This window comes from Ixodes scapularis, unplaced genomic scaffold (assembly GCF_016920785.2).
Source record: "Ixodes scapularis isolate PalLabHiFi unplaced genomic scaffold, ASM1692078v2 PGA_scaffold7__128_contigs__length_106722199, whole genome shotgun sequence".
NCBI lineage: Eukaryota > Metazoa > Arthropoda > Arachnida > Ixodida > Ixodidae > Ixodes > Ixodes scapularis.
The window spans coordinates 18217587-18229621 of record NW_024609882.1 but is presented as its reverse complement, the minus strand read 5'-3'; the positions used below and the strand labels follow the sequence as shown (position 1 = coordinate 18229621).

The window sequence follows — 12035 nt, the reverse complement described above, 5'->3', positions numbered from 1 at the left end:
AATCGAAACCGAAACCAAAAAAGAAACTGCGTCGTTGGCGGTCCGCAATTTGTTGCACTCTATTGAAATGACTGCAACATCGTGCTAACTGCAACGACCGCAAAACTGACCGGAGAATATTTCGTTTTATTGTACACGGCATAAATATAAAAAGCCCCGATGCAAAAAACCTCGAGTCAACTCAGCAAATGCCAGATGTTCGCAAAAAAAAGGAATTTGTTTTATTACAAAAACGAACTACGCATCGGCGAACGTTCGGTTTCCGCCCGAATGCAGTGCAGGTGACCCTGAGAGATGTCAAGTTTCAAATATTGCCGTTATCTGAATAAAAAAGAAGAAAAATTAAGAAAGAAAAGAAAACGATGCTGGGGAATTTTCGATGAGGAAGCCACCGAGGAAAAGGGACCCAAGAGACTCGTGGATAGGACGCACCCGCAGGGCGAAGCCCAAATCCGGACGAGGATCCTCCAGTCGCTTTTGGCTTCGTAGCAAGGCAGATCTGGGGACTCCATATGCAAGCACCCCTCATGACCCATCGCGCAGTCATCCCCATCACCCATAATCACGCAAGAACGAGGTTGCCAGATCCGAGGATCACCGCGGCGCGGATAATCTTTCTATTCGTTTTCTACCTACCTACCCTTTCGATGAGAAATGGTGGCCGACGAAGTGCGCAAATACGCATCTGGAGATGAATGGTGTCGGGTACCGGGAGCGGGCCCTTTTCTCATAGAAAATTTTACAAAAGTAGCTTATGAGTTATAGGTTATAACTAGGGTTCCGTGTCTTCGGTAGTTACCGATAAACCCCGAAAGTTAACCCCCAGCCGGTCTTATCATAATCGGGGAAACCGAAAACCCCCGAATCGGAGCTTTCCTACATTTATATTCTGAAGGAAATAGTTTAATTACAATTTTATTTTGTGTTTATCTGAGACACAGCCAGACTAAACCGTCCGCAAAAATACATTTTTATTTTTGAAGGGGGTACGTGTTGGGCGGGATAGATTTTTACTGCATCTCCTCTTTTTATTGCTAAGGGTCGTTTTCTAGGATATTCGGTACACGAGCATGTTCTCTCAAGGTTGCGGAATTTCATGTCCGTTCTACATAAGGACCGATAAACACCGATTTCTCGTCCGACAGCGAAAAACACAATTTGTTGGGGGGGGGGGGGGGGGGGAGGGGGAGGGGGTGAACTCCGGAAAAACTCTCCCAAATGAGAAAAAAAAAAAAAAAAAACCGGAAACACGAAAAACTACTTATAACTTTTGAATGAAATAATGACCAGTCCTCAAGCTTTATTTACACCTGGTCGTGAGATACAGCGCAGGATTTGGCCGCAGAGTGAGCGTTCGAGGATGCGTAGGTAATTTTTGCGGTGGAAAAAAACACTGCAACTGACATTTTTACTTTTCAGAGCCATCCGGCAGCTACATCTCTGGAAATATGGGTTTGAATATGGAGTTGATCATTCCGACCCCTCCGATCTCGAAACCCGATAACCAAACGATGCGTATACGCAAGGACCTCAGTGGAGTATCACTCATCAAAACGATCTACTAAAACTCCCCAATAAGGTAAGACAACTTTTTGAGAAAAAAATAAAAAATAAAAGCGCAGGAGTATTTGCTTTTGTGTGTTCCTAAGATTACCAATTTCTGAAAGTTGTTTTTATTATTAATTTTTTTGTCTATAACTTTCCAGTATTTATTATTATTAATTGTTGTTGGTTGTTGTTGGGTACGTGCTTGAAAGGGGGGTGGGGGGGGGGGGGGGGGACTCTGGCAGCTCAGCGCAATGAATGAAGCTATGTTGGAGATACTGCTTGATGTGATTGTTTTATGTCTCTTAGTCTCGGGCGAATATTGATTTGATTTAGAAACTCCGAACTTCGTTTGCAGCGTCGTGCTTTCAGCATCAAATTAATGTTGCAAATATTTTCTCCTTTTTTAGTGTGTGTTTATGAGTAAACGATTGTACTTTGTGGGGATCGAAAAGAAGAAGAATAAAGATGCCTCGTGAGGCAGACCGAACTAGCTCGCGCTCAGGACGAGCGCGGGGTAGAACGGGCGTAGACACCAGTGAAGCGGCTGTCTTTTCTTCAGTCTCCACATTGGCGCCCAACGTGGGGCCCGAACCCACGACCCTGAGATTAAGAGTCTCATGCTCTACCGACTGAGCTAGCCGGGCCAACAGTGACGGTCAGAAAACCTACCAGAAACTGTGTCGCGTTGCCACTTGGCCGAGGATGCGCCAGGATGTTCTCCGCTACACACGCAGTTGCCTACGTTGCCAACAAGCCAAACCCAGGGGAGGTAAACCCCCTGGTTTGATGCAGTCAGTGGAAAGTCGTTATCCATGGGAGATTGTTTCATGTGACATAATGGGCCCCTTTCCACGCAGCCCCAAAGGGAAACAGGTATCTCCTGGTAGTCACCGACCACTTCTCAAAGTGGGTGGAGCTTCACCCTCTCCGCCAACTGAGTTCCAGGACCATTTGGGACAAATTGAGGGACACCTTCACCCGCTTCGGGTTCTGTTCCCAATTAATTTCCGACAACGCATCCTACTTCACAAGTAAGGTTTTTGAGGACTGTTGCGCAACACTGGGCATCCAGCACAAGTGCACCACTCCTTACCACCCTCAAGCAACATAGCTGAGAGGGTCAACCGGAACCTCAAAGCAATGCTAGTGGTATACACCGAGAGACATAAAGACTGGGACAATTACATCCCGGAAATGGCTTTCGCCACTCGAACTACGGAGAACCGTACGACAGGGTTCACACCTTCCCAAATAAACTTCGGACGCGAGCTGCGATTTCCCCTCGAGAACAGCTTTTCCGACGATAATCGAAGACCAAACACCTCGTACGCGAGATTCGCTGAACAACTTCGTGATAAAATCACCGACGCTGTGCGAGTGGCTCGACAAAATATTGAGTTAGCGCAGCTCGGATCAGAGGAACCAATATGACCAAAGGCAGGAGATCCCTAGAATTTTCAATAGGCGACTGCGTTCTCCGGCGCGTGCACCCGCTTAGTAATGCAGCAAAGGGATTCGCGGCATCACTAGCTCCTCGTTGGGAAGGTCCCTTGGAAGTTGTTTCACGGGTATCACATTTGGTGTATAGGTTACGACATGTCGAAGACGGGTTGTTAACTGGACCCGTTAACATTTGTGATCTGAAGCCGTTTGTTTCTAGACATGTCACCCTTTAGGGATGTCCTAAAGAAACACAGTCCCCGTCAAGTTTTGCCGCACGAAAGATTGTTGCTCATGGTTATTTTCTATCCAGGCATGCCACCTCGACGCAGCAACACCCATTCCTTCCGACGCTCTCGGAGCCGCTCCCGATCCCCCCTACGCCCCCAATTCAACCCACGGGGCCACTCGCGCCGCGCCAGGCGACATAACCGCCGTCAGGCAACCGCCACGCACTGCCGAGGCTGCCACCTGGTGCGTGATGGAGGCCGGTCGAATGGTCACATTCGCGTCCCGGATGGCCTGGGAACACCAACCTCAAGTGCCACAAGGGACTGCACCAGAAGACGTTCCCCATCCCTTCACGGCGACGGACACTGACGGAGCGCTGTGCTGCAGATCTACCCGCCGCCTACGACGAGGAAGAATATGCCGACATCTGTGAACTTTGCCGCGTCCCACTCATTTCATGCGAACAACATCATCAAGGAGCACTTCACCACGACCGAGAAGACCGCCAGCGGGCGCTGGTGCGAGCTGAATCACGGCCCTTACACCTGCCGACATCGAGGCCGCCCTCCTTATTGTTGGCCGTGCCTGCCCCGAACGCCTGCGCCGAACACTACCCTTACCACCAGAACTGGCGAACATCAACTCAGCGACGACGAAATGTAACCAACTGATTAAGAAACTCCCTGCCCCCCCCCCACCCCCCCCCCCCCCCCCCCCTGCCAAGAGGGGGATGATGTGGGAATCGAAAAGAAGAAGAATAAAGATGCCTCGTGAGGCAGACCGAACTATAGCTCGCGCTCAGGACGAGCGCGGGGTAGAACGGGCGTAGACACCAGTGAAGCGGCTGTCTTTTCTTCAGTCTCCACAACTTATACCCCAAAAGACCTGAGGATATGCAGTCATTCATTCGTAACCACAAAGCAAATTCATAAACAGTGGCGACCAAACTGTAAAGCTATGAAAGGAACTAAGAAACAAATATTCACCGAAGTCACAATGGATTGTGCGAGGATATAGTGCAAAAATTGTCGATGAACAATATTAGTACGACAGAAAAACAGTTATTCATATTCTTGAGGTATCAGGTTAAGCTAGTGTAGATAATTTCCCTTCCGAGAAGCCCAAAGCATCATCCCCTTACTTTATCAGGAAACTATATTGAATTAAAATCTAAAATTTCGTTACGACACCTCGTCATGCGTATGTGGCATGCTTTCATTTACTGCGTACACTTATAGCCGGATAGGTACGTTGCCGTTCCGTAACCACTCGCTTCGCGATTTATGAATGATTTATTTACATTGTAATAAATAATAACATCGCACGTTCAATGCTATGCGAGCGGCATCCTAACCCTTCCCCTGCGTGTGCTGATGAAGTTGACCTGCAACGTCACCAATGCCTGGTTCACAAGTTTTGTTGGCATTAGAGACCCAGAAGGCGCAAAACCCAAAACACAAATGCACGTTTCTTGGACAGCGCATCAACCATCCGATTTTAACGACACTTGTTGTTGGGCTGGTTGGTGCGTGATACACAAGAAACATCTTAGCCGCGGTTACACCGTTAATACATTGTACAAAAGACAGTCTGCTTACATTGAATCAGGCATGCATGATACCTCCTTGTGAAACGATCCTGACATTGATCATTAAAAAAAAAAAAAAAAGAAGATGTTTGGGGCATTGAAGGCAAACACGCCTAGAATTTGCGTGAGGCGTGTCAGCGGACACTTCTGTTATTATGTCTGCGGTGAACGCGGCCAGAGTGACTTTAGGCTTTAGACGCCAACAGAGACGAACAAGTGTTAGTCTTGTCCGTGCCATTTCCTTTGTGTTCATCCCTGTTGGCGCTTATATCCGCACGTCTTGCTAGGTCACTTCCAGAAGTCCTCTTCTTCGCTGAGCGTCACGTAGTAGGCGTCTCCGAGGGACGTGAAGTTGAGGGCTTCCCTCAGCTCTCCGAACACGGTCCTCAGGCTGCCCACGGTCTGGCTGAACTGAGACAACAGCGGAGGCATGTCCCTTTCCAGCTTGCCCACGGCCTTGGACAAGCTGGAAGTTGACGCACGCAGGGGCTCGAAGGCGTCGTCCATGAACACGCGGAAGTGGAGGCTTCTGGCCGCGGCCGAGGAGTCGGCCACGTCCGCTTTGACCATCGCCAGCCGGCGCATGTCGTCTTCCAGAGTGTCTACGTATTCCTTGCCGTGGGCCAGCGGTGTCTCGGCGCCACGACGGATAGCTTCGGTGACCTGTGTATAAAAGAAGAATGTTGCTCTTGCATTGGAATCGGAACCCAGTTTTCACCGTTCACGTCACTTCTGGTCGGGAGAGGAAGGAAGAGAGAGCACCGAACTACAATATGGCGACCGGTAAAACAGCATACGTAGCAGTCGAGTCACGTCGAAGTCACCCTGGAACTCAGTTAAACTGGACATAAACCTTTTCTTTTGCTATTAAGGCTTATTGTCTGAGATATCTTATACATTTGAGTCCTGTACCCCCGTGAGAAACTTATGAGCCAACGACACACGAAGTAATATTTTCATGGCGTTACGCGACGCTGGTGATTTCTCTAGTGTTTTCGTCCCGAAGTTTCGAGTAGATAAACGGAAAAATAACAACCAACAACATAAAAAAAGGCTTTCTTGAAACTACCAATGACTTCTTCTGTGAACCTGTTAAAGGTGCTCCTACAAATCTACTCTCAAATAGCATTCTGAAGCGATCCTTCGAGCGAGGAGTAAAGCCGGAATCACACTGCTTATACATCACAGAAAAGACAGTCTGAATACAGATTCGAACGCGAGTCTCCGCGAGATCCGTGCTTCGAATGCCGCATGGCAATCAGTTCAAGGAGAAACTTGGGCACGCGGCGTTCGAACCACGGATATTGTGTTTGCAGACTGTCTTTTGTATGATGTATGGCCAGTGTGACCCCGGCCTTGGGGAAATTCGATCCTAAAATTAAAGACACAAAATTTACCTAACGCAGCGAGTTCCAACAAAATAAGGAGGGTGTGAGTGAAGCTGGTAGGAGCTGGCCTCACCTGCCGCAGATGCTTGGCAATGTTGGCCCTGGTACCGCCAAAAAGATCGGCAAAGATGCTCCCCAGTCGATCTTTGCGCCGTTCGCCGGTCCCGTCGGCGTGGTACAGGGCACTGGCTGTGGTCGGCGACTTGTGGTTGTTCTTGACCTCAACCACGGGGACCATGAGCGGCCTGCCCGGTCGATCCATCCCTGGACGAATGGCTTGCTTGGTGCCGCCACCGACGATCACGGGCCGACTTGTCTGGATGTTTACGGCAGGCTGGCTCATCGCAGCGCTCTGGTCCATCTTTGCTGTTGTTCCCACACAAAAGAAGGGTATGCATCACGCTACTGTGACAGAATTGAGTTATCTTACAATAGGAAGCTTTAAGAGAATGTTCCATAAACTACGCTAACAATACCCGATCCTCCAGCAGCAACCTTTGAGCACAAACCGTATCGTTGTCAGAGTTACGAGAAAAAACTACGAAAGCTCTACAATTCTAACTGTATGCCCGTTGGCAACATCAACCTATATTGGAACTTCGCAATAGCCTGAGAAGTTTCGGACCAGCTACCAGAAGTAGGGAGTTTTAGTAAGATAGTTCAGACTTATACTTTGATAACGGTACCCGGTGCTCCACCGGCGTCTTTGAGCATGCATCGGATCGTTATCGTGTGTGTTATCGAATTTATCGAAACAATCCACTTATAAAACCCTGATAGGGAGTGTAGACTGTTCCGATAAGTCCGATCACGATAATCGTTATGGATACGATGAATACTCGAAAGCGCTGGAGGGATACCGGGAACCCTTATCGGAATTATCGGTAGGATCTACTAAAACCTTCCAATAAGATGAAGCTAACGGGAAAAAATCTTGCAGTTGGCTTTGGTGATTACTGACAAACATCTTGCACAATATGCCACGTGACATGTTCACATGACCAGCGTCGGATAAATTTGGTGGGCGAGACAATGAGGTGTTTTAGTAGATCGTCCCGACACTTCCGATACCCCCGATAACGATACCCGCTAACGATACGATGCATGCGCAAAGGCGGCGGCGGAATATTGGGTATTGTTATCGAAGTCATCGGAACGGTCTACTAAAACTCTCCAATGCCTGCTAAGTTTAACAGGTGACGTCACTTCCGTGTCTCTTTTTACGTTCCTCTTTTATGATGCATATTTTTCCACATAACCAAACCTGAAACGTATACTTTATACGCTAATGACGTGAAGCGAACACGAAGACACGAAACAAACGATAAATACACGAGGCTAAAAACGGAAAACGGAAAATGTGCCCGGAATGTTCACGTACCGAGGATGCGACTGGAGCTGAGAGCTGTGAAGTTACGCAGCTCGTGGAGCATATCTTGGAAGAGATGTTGCTCTTCGGCCAGACCTCTCAACTGTCCCGCGATGCCCGAGGTCACCTGGTCGCCCATTTCGTTGGCCACAGTTACGCAACCGTGACCCTGAGCAGCAGTGATTGGGGGGAGGGGTGCAGAAAGGGTATCGGACATCCGGGTTCACGCCGGTGAAAACCTTGACGCATGCAGAGCAACAAAACAAGCCTGCGTTTGCCGACACCATCTGTTGAACTGCGCGAACGCAGAAACCGTATATTTGCGTGAAGTGAAGCTTCTGTGCAGGCGCAGTGCCGACAGCAGCGCCACCGCTGTGGTGTGACGTCAAACAAAAGACACTCTGCAGACCAGATGCTACAATTGTCTGCGGAGACGCCAAAAGCATGTTCTAAGCATGTTTACTTCGTTCGTACATGGGTAAGCTTCGAATATGTATGCAGACTGTCTGGTTGTATAATGTATAGGCAGTGTTATCGCGGCCAACCTGGAAAATTTTGAGCGAGGCCGAAAATTACCATCTCTTCTAGTACGCTAACGGGAGAGCAAAGAGGCCTTCCCTGTACGAATGTCGGGAGTCGACACAATTCGTAGTGGGTGCAAAAGCCACGTTCGAGAGGAATGGCGGGTCTGTATATCTTCCAGCTCCCTTCAATCTGCAGGTCTGCCTTTACGTAATCAGGACCAGGTCCATTTTAGATACGACGACACGAACAAGCAAGATTTTCGGCATATATAATGGAACGTGCGTCTTCACTGCCTAATAGATTATGGTGGTATACTAGCTATTCGTCCTAAATTACAAGCACTAATTTTACCATTAATAAGAATAAGACTCCGTTTCATCTAAGACGTACCGGCGTATCATGTGAGGTTCTGGGGGGCTATGTTGCACGTTTTGGACTCCCAGGCGACTAGGGAGAAGGAAGTGACGTAGGTGTGAATGAACGTATCTTAGCAGCACCACGCATCGCGTCATCAGCGACTCCAACAATCAACATCCACAGAGCGTTGTTGACGTCACTTCCTTCTCCCTAGTCTCCTGGGGGGTCCAAAACGTGCAACATAGCCCCCCTGGTTGGGCAAAGCGAGGCGCGCAGAGCGTGAAGTCACGTGGCACGCGAGGAGCACTGGCCTGGCCAAGACAGCACCCGTTGCGTTACATCGTAAGGTGAAACAAAGTATAGAAGGTAGCGGCATCCGAAACCAGGATTGAGCACCCCTTCTGGTCGGATGTGTTTGGCCAACGGATGTGTTTGGCCAATAGAAGGTTGATGAAGACCTAGGTATTTTAAAGCAATTAGGTATAGATGAATTCTTCTGACCTTGGTCGCAGAAAAGCCTTGCTTCGCGGATAGATGTCCACCTTGTCCCGCCATTCTGAACAAAATGCAAGATTTTCAAATGTAGTACCCGGTGTAATGTATTAGTGTGGTGACAAAAAACGCTCTTACCAGCCTGAATTTGACGCTACAACCTGGAGTTGATTACACAGAAAGTACAGGTTTTGTAATGCACGCGTCCACTAGAAGCAGGGTACCGGCCACGAAACTCGAATTCTATGTTTCGAAAGGACATGTAGCACTATAGGTAAAATGTCAATCTTGTTTTCTCATTACGTAATTGTGCTCTTTGTAGGCACCACCTTCCTGCTCATTTTTAACGGGACTCACTTGCCCGTTCATGGAAGCTGTCTTGTTTGGACAAAGCTTTAGTTGGTATTAAGATGTACGTTAATATAGATTACACCAGTCTCTATATTAGTCAAACACCAAGAAAGCAAGACGTGTCATACCCGTCCCGATGAATGCTTCGTTCAAGTCTGGCGATGGCAAGATCCATTCGGCCAAGACGAGGTTCCATCAAGGACACCTTGCTGACCAGAAACTCCATGCCGTACTTCAGCTCCCCGAGAAGTCTCTCGCTACGCCAGTGAAAAAGTATATCAACTCTCTGAAAGACGAATCGGTGCTCAGTGAGAAAACAAATTAAAATTATTCTAATTGTGAACTCTTGAAGGCGTTGTAGGCTGGACGACATCAGCGATGTTCGAGCAGATCATCAAGCAAAAATGCAAAGAATCGTGCTCTGCGTGTCGGTTTATATACAACGTACAATTTGTGCTCCAGTAATAAATTGACTTCCACCTGAAATGGAGAGTGACTCTCACCCTCCGCTAAAAAAAAAAAAAAAAATTGCTTGGTTTAGGCAATAGTGTCGGGTCCTCTCCAAGAGTAGAGCAGCGCTCTACCAACTGAGCTAACAGGAGCTAGCCGTCTGTAGAGCATGCGAATGTCAATTTATTCTTGCGTAAATATTCTCTGCCCTGGGAACCTTCCCAATATTACTATACATAATTTGTGCTGGTAAACTTAATGGCAACAGAAATGACAATAGAAATAAATAACATAACAGAACTAACACATCTAACGGCCTAATAAAATTACAAAGTAAATTAACATAACTATTTAATAAACCTTTCAAATTACACACACGAACACTGAAAAAGGCTTGGGTTTTAATTTGCAGTGGAGTTTAAAGTCGCGAGCTGACTGTTATCAACTGATGCACCGCTAGTATTTAATGTTGTACCTCTATTTGTCGACAAAGTATTACCTAATTTCCACATTAAATAAAAACGAATTGCTGACACTTCTAAGGAGAAGGTGAGGGGAAGAATGAAGTCAAACCACGCGTACTCACAAAGCCAGCGGATCCGACGTCTTAGCCTCAGTAGCGCGCGTAGCCGGCTCCGGAGTGGACGAAGCCGTCGTCGCGGCCGCCATGACGGCATCACTGACCACAGATAGCACGACGGCAACCACCAGGGTCTCCATTCTCGCAAAGAACTCGCCACCAACGTTCCAACGACCGTCTTTATAGCCCGCACTTGACCTTGTTCCGAGCCACAGAGCCGGCCCTCCTTCCCTCCTCAGCACCAGGTACCACGGTCGCTCCTGACGACGGAAGGATGTGTCGCGTTCCAATTAAGCGCCCGTTCATGACCGTCTTCGTCCATGTCGCTCATGTCGCATTTCCGCTCCGGCAGGCAGCCAAGCCAACCAGTAACCGAGCAGGGCGAGTGAGCCAGCACCGGTCCCCCCATTTTCGCCATGGTCCGTTTCACCTCAAGGTGGACCGTAGCGGACACTAGAAGCCACCGGAGCCAATTCAGAGCTCAGAAGCTTGTCACGTGAACTTCCCGTTGGTCCTGGAGCAGCGCGCAGAGCGTACGATAACGCAGCAAGGGATAAATTGGATGAGACGGCTCGTAGCTTCTGCTTTGGTCCATCCCGTGGTGATAGAAGCACGCTCGGCTCTTTTTTTACTGGGTCAGCGACACTAGTAGCTGAGATGACTCTCAACTCGGCGAGATGATGCGTCGGGTTCAACGAGGCGACCACTAATGCGCCATTGTTGTGGCAATTCCCGGTTGTCACGACCGGAGTCTTCCAGTGTTTGAAGAAGAGTTATTGCGCGATGGTGGCAGCGGCTGGCTCGTTGTTTGCTGACATTCACCTTCTTTGTTCTGACCCGCTGCCATATTGTTCTCATGTTCGCACGGGGGCTTTGAAGACGAAGAGGATTATTAAAATCTGACCGAAGAAAATAATTACTCCTTGAACCCGTAAAATGAGTGATATAATCGTGGCTTGCCTCCGGTCAGAGGGAATAAATGAAGGTATACGCACAGGCCGGCATATTGGACAGGAGATCGAACTATAGGGGGCGCTTTATCGAGCTTGTTGGCCCCACTCGCCGGTGTTTACTAACTAGGGGTGTCGCGAACTTTTGTCGAACCAGACTTTTAGGTCGAACTTCCGGGGTTCGACTGAATCGAACCGGTTCGACGAACCTTCGACCTTTTCACCAGTTTCGACTGGTTCGACTTTGTGGACAGTGTGGCCAGGCCTTGATACAAGCATGACTAAGTTTAAAAAAAAATTTGCATGCAATTTTTATTTTAATTTTATAAACAGTTGCAATTAAAAGCAACCAATTCTAATCACTGAACAGGTTAATAACTTAATTGTTTGCACTGTATTAACTGAAATAACCAATCAGCGCTGTCCTTAATTCATTCCTTAGTCATCACCATCTAATCCGAAGTCAACTGGCCAGCCTGTGCCGCATGCGCACACGAGTCGAACGTCAACACAAGGTTCGTCGAATTTTCCACTAAAAGTTCGAAAAAGTCGAACCTGGTCGAACTCGAACCTTGGCCGGTTCGCGACACCCTATTACTAACACAGCATAACAATTAAATTGAAGCTCGCCTAGCACTGTCTGGCCACGAGCGCTTCGCACTGGCCAGAGCTTTGGTCGCACGAAGAGCGGCCTTCGAATCGCCATCTTGGGTATCTCTAAAAAAAAAATGGTTTGTTGTCCACACAGCTGAAGCGTACCGCTAGA

The 12035-nt window shown here is 48.2% G+C and overlaps 1 protein-coding gene and 1 non-coding gene across 2 annotated transcripts; both read right to left on the bottom strand.

Moving 5' to 3' along the window:
• Positions 1-2119: 2119 nt before the first annotated feature.
• Positions 2120-2192, bottom strand: Trnak-cuu. Its single transcript has one exon. It is a non-coding gene; the product is annotated as a tRNA-Lys (tRNA).
• Positions 2193-5095: 2903 nt separating this feature from the next.
• On the bottom strand, positions 5096-10459 carry LOC121045546. Its single transcript, XM_040498460.2, has 6 exons — positions 10326-10459; positions 9418-9546; positions 8948-9002; positions 7577-7733; positions 6269-6561; positions 5096-5521 (listed from the first exon to the last, which is right to left on the bottom strand). Exons 1-6 carry the CDS (start codon positions 10457-10459, stop codon positions 5096-5098), a joined length of 1194 nt encoding a protein of 397 aa, XP_040354394.2.
• Positions 10460-12035: the final 1576 nt, after the last annotated feature.